Here is an 18516-nt window from a genome sequence, read left to right as displayed (position 1 = left end):
AAAGAAAGAAAGAAAGAAAGAAAGAAAGAAAGAAAGAAAGAAAGAAAAACAACCTAGGTTTCCAAAAAAAGAGAAAAAAAAGCTGTCTAGGGGATGCCATTTTTTTTCTTCAGTAAAATTCCCCATTTGAAAGCATTCCATTTGCTTTATTTTTTTTTCAATATAAACTCAACCATGAAATACAAACAAGAAAAAATTTAACATATTTGAGTCATTTTTCAGGTGTGTCTGACTCTTCATGACTCCATTTGGGGTTTTCTTGGCAAAGATACTGGCATGGTTTGCCATTTTCTTCTTCAGCTCATTTTACAGATGAGGAAATTGAGGCAAACAGAGTTAAGGGACTTGCCCAGGGTCACACAACCAGTAAATGTCGAAGGCTGGAGTTGAACTCGCAAAGATGAGTCTTCCTCACTCCAGGCCCAGTGCACTATACACTGTACTGCATGGCTGCAAGAGCCGCCCTCATCCCCCCAATTGAACACAGAACCACAAATATCTAACACTTGTATTTTTAAAAGTTTTTATTAATTTTAATAAGATCATAACTAAACTGTTCTGCTTGTTTCTATGTTCCCTTCTGGAATTTCTTCTCAAAATTTTTCTCAATTTTGCTGCCACTGTTAATAGTTTACCAAATTGTAGTATATATTTTGTTGTTTTGTTCTTCTTTAGCTTTTCTTGGCAGAATTCTTGACACTGCTTCACCTTGGTCACACAAATCTTTTAGCAGGAATGAAGAGGAAAGGACTCTTTTAGGATCAGAGCATTCATGAGAAAGCCTATTGTTCTTGGAACTCATAGCCCGGAACCCCAAGTTCTGAGTTAACTTGGACCGTGATCTCTCTCGGGATTTTCTCATGAATTATTGTTTAATTTGTGCCCTTGCCCAGGGTTTCTTCAGGGTTTTTCTCTACCCAGGGAACATTAGAATTGGCTTCATTGCTCAATCTCTGCAGAAAAGATAAGAGTTCTCAGCCCCCAATACAAGTACACATGCACTTTTCTTGTTTAATTGTTTCAGTCATGTCCAACTCTTTGTGACCCCATTTGGGGTTTTCTTGGCACAGATACTGGAGTGGTTTACCATTTCCTTCTCCAGTTAAATTTACAGATGAGGAAACTGAGGCAAACAAGGGTCACACAGCTGGAAAGATTTGAGGCAGGAAGACCCACCAGCAGGTCATTGTCATAGTGAGGGGATGAGGGCCTACACCAGGTTAGTGGGAGCGAAGTGGTATATGTAGGCATATGTGTATGCATGCATGTATGTGTATACATGTATATGCACACATGTGTGTGTCTACGTGTGTGTATATGTATGTCTGTGTGTATGTACATATACCTATGCATATACGAAATGTGAAGGTAGAAATGACAAGACTTGGTAGTTGACTTGATGTAATAAAACCTAGCATTTATATAATGCTTTAAGTTTTGCAAAGCACTTCACAAATATTTAATCCTTACCAAAAAAAAAAACCCTTGGAGGTAGATACTATTATTAACCCTTACAGATCAGGAAATGGAGTCAAAGCAGAGTTAAGTCAGGTGCCCAGGATCACAGATCTATTAAGTGTATAAAGCCATATTTGAATTTAAGTCTTCCTGGCTCCAGGCCCATCTACTACACTACCTAATTGCCTTGGATGGATTGAGAGTGAGGAGTCCAGGATGACACTGAGATTACAAACCTGGGTAACTGGGAGAATGATGTTGCCTTTGATAATGGGGAAGTTAGGAAAAGGCTTAAGGGAAATGATAATGAGCTCTTTTTCGGACACATTGAGTGCTCTATATATAGGAAATCCCATTTTAGTTGCTCAATAGGCAGTTGGAGATGTGAATCGGGGTCAAGAGAGAGGTTAGACATGGATGAATAGATCTGAGAATCATCTACATGGAGATAATTTAATCCTTGGAAATTTAGGAGATCACCAAGACAAAAAGAATAGAGGGAGAAGAGAAGAGAGCCCAGGACAGAGGATTAGGGGTCACTCATAGTTAGTGGACTTGACTTAGATAAAGCAATAGTTCATAAGGTAGGAAGAGAGCCAGATAGAACAGTATCACCAAAAACTAAAGAGAAGAGTTATTGATGGTGTCAAAGGCTGCAGAGAGATCAAGGAGAGAATTGAGAAGAGATCCTTAGATTTGGCAATTAAGAGATCACTGGTAACTTTGAAGAGAGAAGTTTCAGTTGAATTGTGAGTTTGGAAACCAGATAACAGAGACTGAGAGGACAGGAAATAATGGCACCGATTTTAGATAGCTTTTTCAAAGAGTTTAGCAGCAAAAGGGAGGAGGACAATAGTTAGCATGGATGCCCTGACTAGTAAGGGAGTTTTAAGAATGAAAGAGATATGTGGTTATAGGCAGCAGGGAAGCAGCTAGTAGATAGGAAGAAAGTGAATATTAGCAAGAACGGGGATGTGTACTTGTAAAGAAACAGGTCACCTCTTCATGTGACACAGGGGTGAAGTAGATGACAGTAGTGGGTGGGGGAAACATCTGAATCATATAAGTTAAGGAGGGGAGAAGAGGGATCTCCGTGAATGGGCTCAATTTTCTTCAATGAGGGGGCAGCTAGGTGGCACAGTGGATAGAGCACCGGCCCTGGATTCAGGAGGACCTGAGTTCAAATCCAGACTCAGACACATAATACTTATTAGCTGTGTGACCTTGGGCAAGTCACTTAACCCCATTGCCTAATTCCAAAAAAAAAATTGATTTGTCAATTTTCTTCAATGAAATACGAAGCAATGTTCTCAGCTGAGAGAGTGGATGGAGGGGTGCCATGGAGAGTTAGAAAAGGGATGAAAAAGTTTGGAAAAGCCATCGCAATGAGTGGGATAGTGAATTTATTAGGGCAAGGGTGGGGAACCTTCAGTCTTGAGGCCACATGTGGCCCTCTAGGTCCTCAAGTGCAGCCCTTTGACTGAATCCAAACTTCATAGAACAAATCCCCTTAATAAAAGGATTTGTTTGTAAAACTCGGACTCAGTCAAAAGGCCACACCCAAAGACCTAGAGAGATCTAAAAGCATTGTCTTGCTACAGTGAGGGCCAAGTTGAGATTATATAACATGAATTTATAATGGACCCAAATCAGCATCATTATGAGATCTTCTCCAGTTCTGTTCAGCAGCACATGATTAGAAGTGAAGGCAGTGGATGGTAATGAAAGTGGGAGTAATCCAAGCTTGGGCATTGGCAAAGCATGATAGGAGACAGCGTAAGAAGATAAAGAACTCTAGGGCAGAGGATAGTGTAGAATTTAATTGGCTCATCAAGAGTTCTAGGAAGGAAGGGATCATCTGGGGGGAAAAATGGAAGGATGGAAGAATTGGAGGTCATTATGAAGACAAAGAACAGGTTTCAGAGTCATAAGGAAGAGATGAAATGATAAAAGATTATAAGATAAGGGAATTTCATAGTTCATGAACATGAAACACTTGTGGTTGATGGCATGATCAAAGCTACAAGTAAAGTGAGGTCATGGGAATGAGAAAATTGAGAATCTTGAAAGTTAGGGTGTTGAGGGAATGTCAATAACATTCATTTTGACACATACAAAAATACAGCCTTAATTTGGCTGTAGGAAAGGGCAAGAGCCAATTACATTCTCTGCCTTGATGAGGAAATGAAGGACTCCTTATGGACTTCAGAAAAAATTTTTAGCAGAATCTGGAAAAGCCACCTGTTTTGTTCTTAACCTCTTCCTATCTCCTTGTTTATTCTTTAGTATCAGCACTTTCTGTAGTGTGACAGAACCTAATATATAGGCTCCCAAAGGGGTTCTGGTGTTGCTGCCTACCCTTCTGCCTAACTTTCCTATGACACCATCATCTTTCCAGCCATCTAGCTAAATGGCAGAGTGGTTAGAGTGCCAGGCCTGGAGTCAAGAAGATTCATCTTCCTGAGTTCAAATCTGGCCTCAGACATTTATCAGTCGTGTAACCCTGGGTAAATCATTTAACCCTGTTTGCCTCAGTTTCCTCATCTGTAAAATGAGCTGGAAAAGAAAACCACTCCAGTATCTTTGATAAGAAAACACTGAATAGTCACAAAGAGTCACACATGACTGGAAAACAAATCAACAAAAACAATTCCACAAACTTTGGAGTCACCTTTGACTCCTCACTATCCTTCATCCCATATATCCAATCAGTTGCCAAGTACTGTCAATTCTCTTTTCACGTTTCTCTCACCCATCCCCTTCTCTTTATGTATATATTTTGCATGTACGTAATTGTTGGCATGTTTCCTCTCCCATTATAATAGTGTGAGTTCCAGAGACTTTGTTTTTGTCTCCCCCACCTTTTTTTTATTACCTCAAACTTAGCACATTTCCTGGCACATAATGAGCACTTAATAAAGGCTTGTTAATCTATAAAAGGGCCACTCAGGCCCTTATTCATTACCCCATTGCCTGAACTTTTTTTTTTAACCTAATTGCTCTCTCTGCCTCATCTCTCTCCTCTCTAGTCCATCCCTCACACTATAGTCAAATTTATATTCATGAAGTATAAATTGGACCAGGTCACTACTATGTTCAATAAACTCCACTGGCTCCTTATTTTCTCTACAAAATTTTATGTTGGAAGCCCTTTACAACTTGGCCTCAAGCTACCTTAGTCTCCTTATTCTGCATTAGTTCGTCTCTCCCTCCACATACACACACTTGAATATTAATTAAATTGGTCTATTTAAATTGGCTACCTTGTTATTTCTCACACGTGATACTCTATGCCCCATCTCCACGCCTTTGCCAAACTGTCCCTCATTCATGGAATGCACTCACTCTGCACCTCCACCTCCTTAGAATCCCTAGTCATTTTAAAAAATCAATTCATGTGGGGGCAGTTAGGTGATGCAGTGGATAGATCGCTAGCCCTGGAGTCAGTAGGAACTGAGTTCAAATCCAGCCTCAGACCAAACACTTGACACTTACTAGCTCTGTGACCCTGGGCAAGTCACTTAACCCAAATTGCCTAAAAAAAAAATCAATTCAAGTGACAATTTCTAATTAGACCTTTCTTATACCCACTACTTGTTAGTGCATACTCTCCTAAATTACTTTGTATTTATCTTGTACGTATTTTCTATATATTTATGTCCATGTTGCCTGAGAGAATGGGAGCTCCTTGAGGACAGGAACTGTTTGTGCTTCTGTCTTTATATTCCCAATACTTAACATAGTGGTTGACATATAATAGGTGCTAAATAAATGCTTGCTATGTGGGAGAATGGCTGGTGTGAGAATTTCTACAAACGCAAACCACTGATGCTTCTAGACTTACTACCTAAGTCCTAGAGAGTTGTCATAAGCATTTAGAGCTTAAGTACCTTGACCAGGGTCACATAGGCAATGTCAGGCAGGATCTGAAGTTCCAGGCTCAAAGTCTATTGCTCCACATGCCATACACATATACATATGTATGTATGTATGTATGTATGTATGTATGTATTGCTGCTTGTCCATGCAAAGGCATTTATGTGAAATGAAGTATGGGACAATCTACTGCCATTGCTGAATGGCAGTGAGCCATTGGAATACCAGTATCCCAAGGAATAAAGTGAATGTCATACAGAAGGCAATGGGGTGGGTACAGGGTAGGTGGGAGCAAGCTGAAATATATAGTCAATGAAAAACTTCAGAAATAAGAGATAGCATCAAGGAAATGAATGCTAAGAAGAGAAGGTGTGCTGAATAGCTAATGTCCCACTGGCAACCAAGAGAATGTGAGGAAGATCCTGTGGACTTAAGGGAAGAGGTGAACAAGACAAGCAGAGTGGCCAGACGTAGATAAGTTGGGATCTGAATGGTTGAAGGCAGTTCTTGAGTTGGTGAGATCACAGACCGTCCTGGGTATTTAAGAATATCTGTACAAATGTCTAGTACATAGAGTGAACCAAGGTGCTGAAATGCAAAGCAGTGATCACTGAAGGCTGCCTGTATTATCTTAACTTGCAAATTTGTAAATTTAACTTGTAAAGTTGTGAATGAAATGGCATGTGTTGATATATATTCTTCTAGGTTTGTGCCTTCCTTCTTAAGACTGGGATCCTGGAATATTGTTATGTTTGTATCCTACGAACAGCTGAAAAGGGCAATGATGAGGTCCAGGTCAACTATCAACTGTACCACAGAATCATCTTTATAAAAGATCTTGCAGGAAGATACTAGTGGGACTATTTAATAACTATATGGACAAAAGAGCTACTCATTTCTTGCCATAATAATTATCAAAGTATATTTATTTGGAAGGTAGCTAGGTGGTTCAGTGGATAGAGCACTGGGCCCGAAGTCAGGAAGACCTGGGTTCAAATGTGACCTCAGACACTAATTATGTGGCCCTGGGCAAGTCATTTAACCTCTGTTTGTCTTAATCCACTGAAGAAGGAAATGTCAAACCACTCTAGTTATCTTTGCCAAGAAAACCCCATGGACAGTATGGTCCATGAAATCACTAAGAGTTGGACACAAGTAAACGACTAAACAATAACATTTATTTGGTACTTAGTGGGTCACTAAACTACGATGCAGAGTAAGAAGGGTTCCTTACAGATTATGTCAGGAGGTAGCCCCATTCAGGGGGTAGGGGCAGCTAGGTGGTGCCATAGTGCACAGAGTCCTGGGCCTAAAGTTAGGAAGACTCATCTTCCTGAGTTCAAATCTAGCCTCAGACACTTACTAGCTGTGTGACACTGGGAAAGTCACTTAACCCTGTTTGCCCCAGTTTCTTCATCTGTAAAATGAGCTACAGAAAGCATCAGCAAACCACTCCAGTATCTGTGCCAAGAAAACCCCAAATGGGATCACAAAGAGTCAGACACAATTGAAATGACCAAACCACAAAGCCCCATCTCACCCTGGAGACTAGATCAGAGATCAAGAGTTAGAAGGGATTTTAGTGGCTATCTACTCCAACACCTTCATTTTTTTAGTTTTAAATACCCTCCCAATTATATGTAAAAACAATTCTTAATATTTATTGGGGTTTTTTTTAAGTTTTTAACTCCAAATTCTATCACTCCCTCCCTCCTCCCTACCTGGGATGGTAAATAATCTGATGTAAATTATACATGCGCAATCATGTTGAACATTTACATATTAGTCATTTTGTACAAGAACACAGAAAGAAGGAAAGGAAGGAAGGAAGGAAGGAAGGAAGGAAGGAAGGAAGGAAGGAAGGGAAAAATAGTATGCTTTGATCTGTATTCAAATGACATCAGTTCTTTCTCTGGAGGCAGATGGCATTTTTCATCACGAGTGTTTTGGGATTATCTTCGGTTATTGTATTGCTGAGATAAGCTAAATCATCCACAGTTCTTCATACAATATTGCTGTTACTGTGTACAATCCTGGTTCTGCTCACTTCAGTCAGCATCAGTTCATATAAAGTCTTTCCAGGTTTTTCTAAGGTCCGCAAGCTCATCATTTCTTATAGCGCAATAGTATTCCATTACAATCATATACCACAACTTATTCAGTCATTCCCCAATTGATGAGCATCCCCTTAATTACAAAAAGAGCTGCTAGAAATATTTTTGCATAAATAAGGTATTTTCCCTTAAAAAAAAAATCTCTTTAGGATATGTACCTAGTAGCCAATATCTTCATTTTAAAGAGAGGAAAACTGAAACATAGGGAGGCTAAGTGATTTATCAAGGCCACACAGATAGCTGTCAGAAATTTAAACCCAAGTCAGAGGACTTGAAATCCAGTGCTCTTTCCACTGTATCACAAAGTCTTTGTCCCCAATAGATGAAGAAACTGAAGTCCAGAGGAGTTCAATGACTCACCCAAAACTACCCAACTAGTTAGTGGCAAAGCCAACGATTAGGATTCTTTCTCATTTCAGGGTTGCATTAAAAAAAAAACAAAAGAACTTTTGAGTATCTATTTATTAGCTACATATTAAAAAAAAACCTTTTTAGCATGATGCTTATATTTTAGTCTTAGAATCAAGAAAGCAAAGACCATGATTCACCCTGATAAATACAACTGCTCAGGTGACAATACTTTTGTCATGTACTGACAGCGCTATTGTATATCAACTTATCTGTACTCTTATGGAATTTTATGTTTGAATATGCACTTTACAAGGCAAATTTTAATTAACAATACAAACTGTTGAAAAATATAAACTGAGAAAAATACTATTTGTAAATATAGACAGTTCTAGCTTTATGAAAATGCACATTACACAAATTCGACTTCATGTGAAGAATAATGAAAAAAAAGAATAGCTGAGGATAATATTACTTGCTATCATCAGACATATGAGGGACAAAAAAAAAGAGCCACTGTCCAACCATCTCTTGATAGCTACATAAAAAACGTTGCACAGCCAATCCCCAGTAATAAAGGCTAGGTGCAGTGGGTGGGGAAAGGACAACAGACTGCATGCCTATGTTAACTTTACTGTGCAGTATTGTGCATACTTTACCTTTCATTTCATAATTCTGTTTATTATCATGGTACAGTATTTAATACGTCTGCATTTCAGTATTTTGCAATTTGTATAGAGCTATTATTTTGTGTATGCCTTTGTCATATAGGCTAAGTGAAATGCATGGGTAGGGGCAAGTTTGCATTACATAAAAATTGCTTTATGCAGAGGTCTATGGAACAGTTCACTTACATAAAGGGAGAACTGTCTGTAATTAACAGCAACAGACAGAAATAAAAATATTTGGTAATTGTCAATTTTCTTAATTTATTAACCTCATCTGTCAAGTCGAAGCAAACAGCGTTGCTTGATGCCTTTTTTATGTGTCAAGAATGTATAACAATGCTAATGGTATCTCAGTGCTGTTCTTGATGTATTCAGATGACATCAATTCTTTCTTAATCTTAACCTGAGGATAGAGACAGTTCACTTACACAACATAATATTTTTTCAATACTAGCTAAAGTTCCTTGTGACTCGACAGGGAGTTACTTTGGGCAAGTTTTCCTCACTAAAAACTAGAATTTTTCTTGTACTTAGGGTAATTTTTTTTTCATTTTTAAAAATAGTCATTTGCGAAGGTTTTCAGAGCAATTTCTCTCACAGAGAGATCTCTCACAGGATCTCTCTAGCTTATTTTATTTGACCCTCACAACCACTGTCTGAACTACGTATTATAGCTATTAACCCAAATTAACAAATCAGGAAGCCCAGACTCAAAAAACATTGACTTGCCCATGGCTACACAACTACTGTCAGGATTTGAACCTGGTCTTATCCTGAATCTAAGTACAGAATTCTTCAGACTGTAAGCATTTTAGCGGGGGATTTTTAAGCCACTGTTTTCACGCCATATTAGACTTGGAAAGGACCTTACAGACATTATAGTTCAAGGATTCTTAACCTTTTTTATGGGTAATGGATACCTCTGGCACTCTGGAGAAACCTACAGACTCCTCATTTTTAGATACATTAAAATAAATTACACAAGATTACAAAAGAAACCAATTATATTGAAATTCACTTGCTAAATTTTTTTAACCAAGTTCATTGACTCCAAGTGAAGAATTCCTTATTTCATCCAGCTGTCTTATTTTTTAATATATATTTTCTATTAAGAACCCTTTCCTCTAGTTTTTTTCCAGTAACTTTCTATTTTAACTTAATTATTCTTGCTAAGTAGATCAACTATTTCTACCTGCTGAACGACTTGGCTTTTCACAGCAAAGCAAGAATCTAAGACAACTCCAAAAGATTCATAATGGAAATTACTATCCACACTCAGAGAAAGAAATATAGAGTCTGAATGCAGATGGAAGCATACAGTTTGCTCTCCTTTTCCTTTGTTATTTTGTTTTATTGCTTCATTCTCATGGTTTCTCACATTAGTTCTAATTACATTATGACTAATGGGAAAATATGCTTAACATGAATGTATATATAGAGCCTATATCAGATTGTACACCATCGTGGGGTGGTGGGGAAGAAGTGGAAGGGGGAGAAAATTTAAAACTCAAAATCTTATGGAAGTGAATGTTGAAAACTAAATAAATAAATTAAATATAAAAAATAAATGACTGTTATTACCTGAAATAAATAAATAAATAAATAGAAATTAGAATTGGGCAAGTGGAAGCTAATGACTCCATGAGACATCAAGAATCAATCAAACAAAATTGAAAGAATGAAAAAATAGAAGAAAATGTGAAATACCTCATTGGAAAAACAACTGACCTAGAAAATAGATCCAGGAGAGATCATTTAAGAATTATTAGACTACCTGAAAGCCATGATCAAAAAAAGAACTTAGACATCACATTTCAAGAAATTATCATGGAAAATTGCCATGATCTACTAGAATCAGAGAGCAAAATAGAAATTGAAAGAATCCATCAATCACCACCTGAAGGAGTTTCCAAAACGAAAACTCCCAGGAATATTATAGCCAAATTCCAGACCTCCCAAGTCAAGGAGAAAATACTGCAAGTAGCCAGAAAGAAAAACATTCAAATATTGTAGAGCTACAGTCAGGATTACACATGACTTAGCAGCTTTTATATTAAAGGATTGGAGGACTTGGAACATATTCTGGAAGGCAAAGGAGCTTGGATTACCCAGTGAAACTCAGCATAATCCTTCAAGGGAAAAATAGATATTCGATGAAGGCAGAGATGGTATTGTTAACAAACTTGTAGATGACAAAGATGAGTCAGCTACCAGATCAGATAACGGTCAGGCTCTAAGAACATTTTCATAGTTCAGAACTATGAATGAAACCAACAAGATGACATTTAACAGAGATAAATGTAGTCATACACTTGGGTTAAAAAAAATAAATGTCACAATTTCAGCATGGAGAAGACATGGCCAGACAGCAATGTTACATTGTATTGAATCATTATATTTAGAATGTAAAAGGCTGTGGTCCTCCTATTGTACTCTGCCTTGATCAGAATACAACTGGAATACTGTGTTCATTCCTGAGTGCTACATGTTACAAAGAATATTGACAAGAAGTCTAGAGTATCCAGAGAGGGGAGGCTAGGTGGTACAGTAGTAGAGAGACTGCTGGGCCTAGAGTCAGGAAGACTCATCTTCCTGAGCTCAAATCTGGCTTCATACACTTACTAGCTGTGTGACCCTGGGCAAGTCACTTAAATCTGTTTGCCTCAGTTTCCTCAACTGTAAAATGAGCTGAAGAAGGAAATGGCAAAATCACTCCAGTATCTCTGCCAAGAAAACTCCAAATGGGGTCACGAAGAGTCTGACATGACTAGGGAAAAAACTGAATAAAAAGCACATCCAGCTATATATAAGGCACCATGCTAGGTGCTGGAGAGATACAGATTGAATTACATCTAACAAATATATTTATTAAGCACCTACTATGTGTAAAGCACTATGTTAAGCACTGAAAATTTAAAGACAAGTGAATGAAACAGTCCTGCCCTCTAGGAGCTTACATTTTATTGGGGATAAATGAAGGCAAAAATATCTGACATTTATATGTGTACACACACACACACACACACACACACACACACACATATCCTTAAGATTTACAATTGTTTTCTATATACTATCATTTGATTTTTGTTAGAAGCTTGTGATGTAGGGGCTATTGTTATATTCTTTATCTATATTTGTCAAAACTGAAAATCAGAGTTTAAATAACTTGCCTATGGGTACATATCTAATAAGTTTTGAAACAGGATTTGAATCTAGTTCTGTCCTAACTCCAGATCCAGTGCTTTTTCTTGTTATATTACATAATACCTTCAAATGTGAGCTTAAATGGAACTTAAAATATTGAAATAAAAGTAATAGTTTACAGTCTACAGTTTAAAAAGTGCTAGATTCCCAGCAAAGTAGAAGAGATAAACTAGAGGCCCCCCCAAAAAAACCTATGATACAAAATAGAACATGTATTATGGGTGCATAAGAGAGGTATAAAGAGCACTAAACGTAAAGTTTGGGGACCTAGGTTTGAATTTCCTATCTGCTACTTGTGTGACCCTGGGCAAATTACTTAATATTTCTGGCCCTAGTTTCCTCATCTGTAAAATTGGAGGGGTGTTGGGCTAGATGATGTTTAAGGTCCCTTCCAGCTCTAAATTCATGATTCTATGAACCCAAATGTTATGAAAGATATGAAGAAAGAAAAGAAAGAAGCTTCTGATGTAGGGGGCTTGGGAAAGGCTTTGTGGAGAGGGTGGCATTTGTATTGGTCTAGAAGGATAGGGAAGTTTCAACAGGTATAGATGGAAGAGGTAGAGAGGGCTTTCCAGGCTGAGAAAATAGGAAATAGCATGAATAAAGACATGGGGGGGGGGGGGGGAGAATCACAGGATATGTAATACAGGAAGGCTGGAGCTAAGGGGGAGTGGGTGTGAGATAAGATAGGAAAAAACAAGTTGATTCCAAAATGTGGAGGGATTTGAATACCAGTCCAGAGAGTTGAGACTTTATTTTCTAGGCCACTGGTTCCCATTTAGTGATTCTCAAACCCCTTGGGGGTTCATGAAAATGGTTCAAGGGTTTGTACTAAAATTCTTCTTTCTTCTTTTTGGAGGCAATAGGGGTTAAGTGACTTGCCCCAGGTCAAATAGCTAATAAATATCTGAGGCTGGATTTTAACTCAAGTCCTCCGGGCTCCAAGGTTGGTGCTCTATCCTGCCCCTACTAAAATTCTTTAATCACATCTCAAACAATAAATAATTGTAAAGAATATTATGGGTAACATAGTAAATTATCTTGGAGGTTCACAACATTTTTTTTTGTTTGTTTCTGAATGGAGATTTCAGCACAACAAAATGTTGGGAACTATTCTTCTAGGCAATCAGGAGTCATAGAAGGTTTCTGAGGAGAGCTACTTAGAAGCAGGTAGGTGGCATCTGAGTTCAAATCCTACCCCAAATAATCACTAGTTATATGACTTAGGTCAGTAAACCTCTTCGTTCCTCAGTTTCTTCATCTGTAAAATGGAGATAATAATAGCATCTACCTCCCAGGGTTGTGGAAGTGACATGATCACAGCTGTGCATTAGGAAGATTGTTGTTGTTTGTTCTTCATTTTCAAAGAGAATCATGACATCAGGAAGATGATGCCATGACTTGCAAGTGAATTGGATTCAAGTGAGGGAGGGCTCCTCTGGAGCTATCTGGGTCCAGTGGCAAGATATAGATCATGACAACTGGAGATGGCCCCCATTAGGAAGGTTCCTTGGTCAGTGGAGTGAAGGATGAACTGGGGAGGGGAGATTTGACTAAAGCAAAGAGTCTAGCTAAGAGGGAATGAGGGCTTGGGCTGATGTGGCAGGAGGGAGATGAGAAGGAATAGATGGATGGCAGAAGTCAAAGAAACCAAACCGAGTATCACAGTTTCTTTTATTCATCTGTACATTCTTCTTTTGTATTCCCAGCTCTTAGCACCATGCCTGTTGGGTTCACACAGTGAGTGCTTAATAAATGCATGTTCATTGATCCTTACACAGGGGCTATGTTACTCTGCCCTTTCTTCTCTTCCTCATCTGCACTGCCCTATACAAAGGACTTTACCCAGGGCACATTTAAATACACTTTACAACTAGAAGAGAGACAGTGTGGTATAGTGAAAAGCTGGCCTGGGAGCCAGGAAGACCTGGGTCCAAGTCTTGCTTCTGATTTATATGGGTTGTGTGATGCCACCAAGACACTTAGTCTTGTAGTTCACTGAGGTAGCTCTATAAGACTCAGTTGCAGAAAAATTTACTGATATGCACTGGTAGAGGGAGTTCCCTCACTGGGAGTCTTCCATACCAGTAGAATGGGGAAGGGAGGGAAGAGAGAAAGGTTATAAAACAGTTTACAAACTTTATCTACTTGATCCTCACAAAGAATCTGTTAAGGAAGTCATTTTGTGGATAAAAAACTGAGGCCAAAAGTGGTTAAGTGATTTGTCCAAGGTAAGACTTGAGCTCAGACCTGTCATCAAGGCTGGTGGTGCTCTTTTCACTCCATCATTACTATCAATTAACTATCAATTGTCTTACTTTTTGATTTCCTTACCTCACTTGTAGAAGAGTAATCTAAATAGAGTAAGAACGGATATTTATATAATGCTTTTAAGGTTTACAAAGCACTTCACTTACACCTGAAGCAGCTAGTTGGAGCAATGGATAGAGAACTGGTGTGTGAATCAGGAAGACATATTTTGATGAGTTCAAATCCAGCCTCAGACACTCACTAGCTGCATGACCCTGGGCAAATCACTTAACTGTGTTTGCCTCAGTTTTCTCATTTGTAAAATGAGCTGGAGAAAGAAATGGCAAACCAGTCCAATGTCTTTGCCAAGAAAGCCCTAAATGGGGTCATGAAAAGTTGTATGTGACTGAAACAACTGAACAACAAGTTACTTACATCATTTCATTTCATCCTCACACTCCCCCTGTAAGGGTAGATGCCACAGGTATTCTTGTCATCCTCATTCTACAGATGAGGTGCAAAGAATTTAAATGGTTTTAGGATAACCCAGTTAGTAAATGTTAGTGGTAGGATTCAAACATAAGCATCTCCTGACAGCAAGGTATACATTTGTCAATATACCACCACACTGACTTGTTTTCAAGTAATGTCATGATGGTAAAAACCAATCAATATTTGAAGAAAGAACCGTAATTTCATTAGTAGAAGGAGCATGTGATAATAGAAGGAGGGTTATTTGGAGTCAGTGGAGCAAAGTTCCCTTTTTGGAACTTCTTCTGTTTGTTACCTATTAGACCTTGAGCAAGTCACTTCCCTTTTACGTCCAAGTATTTGCATCCATAAAATGAGGGGGTTAATCTAGATGAAAGGTTATTAACCTAGGATTGGTGAGATTGTTTTTCAAAAATATTTTGATAATTCCATTTCAATATATTTGATTTCCTTTATAACCCTCTGTGTATTTTATTTCATGGGTGTGAAAATATTATTATGAGGAGGAGTTCGTAGGCTTCACCAGACTAGCCAGGTCCAGGATACAAGAGTTTGAGGACCCATGATTAGGGTGGTCTCTAAGGTCCATTTTAGTCTTCTCTTCAACAGCGATTATAACCTCTTTAGTGTGACAGTTTTCTGAGTCTTCATGGTCCAAGTCATTACTGAGTTGCTATTTTTCTGGAGATAATCTTCTCTGAACTTAACTGGGCTATTTCTCTTCTAAGATATAGCTCCCTTAGGCCATCAGTGGATCTGCATTCCAGGCCTATTCAGGTTGGTTAAATACTCCACAGCCCATACTCTACAGGCGTAGCTTTTGAGAACCAAGGGTCACCTCCTAGCCACATTGAAGCTTCAGACAAGGACTTAGCAGAAAAAAGGTGGTAAGTGGTTTCTGGAAAACATCCTTGAATTCTCTCCTGGAAAAGCTCAGACACTGCTTAGATTCAGGATAAAGAGTCTTCCTTTGTTTCATAACTCCCATTACTTCTGCAGGGACAAACGGGACATTTATCTGCAAAAGAAGCCATTTTCATTGGTGCCCTCTGGTTGCCTCACAAATAACCTGCAGTTTTTTTTCCCTGTCTGCAGACAAAACTCCGTGGAGTTTTACCCCATCTACCTGGTCACCTTCTGGATGGCTGGATGGTTCTTCAACCAAGGTAAATTAAAACTATGGTGATATTTCTGCCTAAATGATGGCTGTGGTATTTTATAACCTTTTGGAATCATCATACAGTTATTCATTTTCACCTCCTGGAAATCATTAAAATGACTTCCAACAAAACGAGGAACAATTTTTTCCCTGCTTCCATGTGCCATGAGATACTGAGAATTTGCTCTAGTTTGTCCGAACTGCAAGGACAGATTTCACTGGTGACAGATTGTTCTCTTGCACATTAAGGTTAGATAATGAACATCTGGAATTGTATCTAGAAAACTGAGGTCTCTAAAATAGAGTATAGGCTGCAGGTACCTTGTGTGTGACTTCTTTTCATAAATGTTCTTAATTTAATTGAACTCAATTAACATTTATTAAGCACCTATTGATATGTTTCAGATTCTCTTCTATTTTTCTAGATTTATTATTTCTTGATGTCTTATAATGTCATTCCATTCCTCTTGCCCAATTCTAGTTTTCAAGAAAATATTTTCTTCTGCAAGATTTTGTATCTCTTTTTCCAATTGGTTAATTTTTTTTCCCCATAATTTTCTTGGATTGATTTTATTTTTTTTCCCTAATTAAAAAAAGAGCACCCACTGTGTACCAGACAATGCGCTAGGCAGAATGAGACAGTCCCTGCCTTCAAGAGTTTACATTTTTCTTGGAAGACATGTACACAGATTAGATTAACTAAAGCGTTTATTAAGCACTCACTATGTACCAGGCAGAACAGCTGGGTGGCACAGTGGATAGAGTACTACACTGGGAATCAGGAAGACTTATCTTTATGAGTTCAAATTCAGCCTCAGACACTTATTAGCTGTGTGATGCTGAGCAAGTCACAATCTTGTTTGCCTCAGTTTTCTCATCTGGAAAATGAGCTGGAGAAGGAAATGGCAAAACACACAAAATAACACAAAGTAGTTTTAACTGGGAGAGAATGTTAACAATCGATGCAGGGTTAGAAAAGGCTTAGCATAGGAGGTAGCACCTACAGCGTGACTGGAAATAAGCTAGGGATGGCAAGTGACAAAAGACATAGAGTAATTGATTACATGTCCATATCAGCTTTACAGTGGTGGCCTTGCTAGGGGCATCTCAGAGAACCAAAGCTTCTACCAGGAAGCTCTGTCTGCCACTGTGATGGCAAGGCAAACCCAGAGTCATTAGTGAGCAGCAAGGGTGGGCCAGATGTACTGCTTTACCTGGGAACACCTCACTTACCTCTAGGCAGACTTACTGCCTGGTCTAGTTAATGGTGACACAGGCTGACCATCAGTTGGGGCAAATCCTTCATCCTAAAGGACTTCATTCACCTTTATTTTGGATAGTTTTGGATGCTGCATTCAGGACTGACCTACGGTTAATCTTTTTCTGTCCTTGTTCACTCATTTCAATCGTGTCCAACTCTTTGTGACCCCATTTGGGTTTTTTGGGGCATAGATCCTGGAGTGTTTTGCCATTTCCTTCTCCAGCTCATTTTATAGATGAGGAACTAAGGCAAACAGGGTTAAGTTATTTGACCAGGGTCCCATAGTTAGGAAGTGTCAGAGGCTGGATTTGAACTCGTCTTCCTCACTCCAGGCCCAGTGCTCCATCCATTGGGCCACCTAGCATGTGCCTCATGTGCACATCAGTTGGGAAAGTATTTAAACACTTTGCAAATCTCAGTGCACTCCATAAGTGTCATTTATTATCATCACTTGCTTATGATTTTCCTCACAACTAATGAGTTTTACATGCAATTCATTTCATAGAAATACTTTCCTTTAACCTTCACTCACCCTGTCGTCTCTGGAGACTCAAATGAAAAGGGCTATTTCATCTGACAAAATAGCATTTCTGAATAACAACAGAATAAATAGGAATAAATATTTGTTGACAAAGCAAATTGGGCCGTTTCTTCTTTGAGCTCATTTTTTTTTAAAGGTAATTGGGGTTAAGTGACTTGCCCAGGGTCACACAGCTAGTTAAGTGTCAAGTGCTTGGTCTGAGGCCAGATTTGAACTCAGGTCCTCCTGACTTCAGGACTGGTGCTCTATCCACTGCGCCACCTAGCTGCCCCCCTTTACTTATCTCTTAATAGCCTCTCCCTTATCCTAGGCCCTCTCCCTTTGATACCCTCATGAAGCCTAGTCTTATCCAGACCCCATTCAACCTCTTCTTTCCCTGTCTTCCAGTCCTGTTATCCTAATGTAGCCTAGCCCTCCACTGTCCAGTCCCCATTCAACCTCCCAAACACTCGTCGAGATTCTCCCTAAACTCCTCCCCCAGTCACTCTAGTTTCAAGATCCTCCTCCCAGCCCCTCCTCCAGTCACCCCAAATTATTTGGTTGTCTGTTAAGATCCATCCTGGCTCCCATTTAAGCCCTGCAATTTCCTCATGCCTGCTTGTCCTTATGAGCGTCACTAATGTTCAGATTCCTTCAGAGTCTGGCCTGTATGGTTTATCTATAATAAATCTTGTCTTTGCCTGAAAGAAGACTTGGGTCGAATTCAATCAGGCAGGATCCGCATGTCGTGATTTTGGGATCTAAGCATCCCTAGCATCTACACCTCAACAAAAAGACTTACCCAGGACAACAAAGATTGTCACGTCTGAGGCAGGATTCTAACCCAGATCTTTCCATTCCCAAGTCCTATCTGCTGCCTGCTTACTGACACTATGTAACAGCATTATGAGAAAAACATTTTATCAACTATCAAGTGCTTAATAAATGTGAACTATTATTCTTTTTGAATGAAAGGCAGGTTTTCATGCTAAAAAAAAATTGTTCCTTCCTTTCCTAATGGCTTCTGAAGCAAACTTCAAAGCTAATGAATAAAAATATTCAGACCATTATGGTTTTTGTGACTTGAATAAAGAATTTACTTTTTGTATTCCAGTTGAACCAACTGCACTGAAAGACAACAAAACACATCTGGTAAATAAATA

At 38.8% G+C, this 18516-nt stretch overlaps 1 protein-coding gene across 1 annotated transcript in view; it reads left to right on the top strand.

Moving 5' to 3' along the window:
* UCP1 (uncoupling protein 1) overlaps window positions 1-6166 on the top strand; it is a 16952-nt gene extending 10786 nt beyond the window's left edge. The window contains exon 6 of the mRNA XM_027866961.1: window positions 6040-6166. Coding sequence (XP_027722762.1) covers window positions 6040-6166 — 127 coding nt within the window. The remainder of the gene's footprint in view (window positions 1-6039) is intronic.
* The last annotated feature ends 12350 nt before the right edge of the window (window positions 6167-18516 follow it).

The sequence above is a fragment of the Vombatus ursinus genome, unplaced genomic scaffold, assembly GCF_900497805.2.
Source record: "Vombatus ursinus unplaced genomic scaffold, bare-nosed wombat genome assembly UNPS02014784.1, whole genome shotgun sequence".
Lineage (NCBI taxonomy): Eukaryota > Metazoa > Chordata > Mammalia > Diprotodontia > Vombatidae > Vombatus > Vombatus ursinus.
The sequence above is the reverse complement of the archived record's forward strand: the minus strand, read 5'-3'. Positions and strand labels throughout refer to the sequence as shown.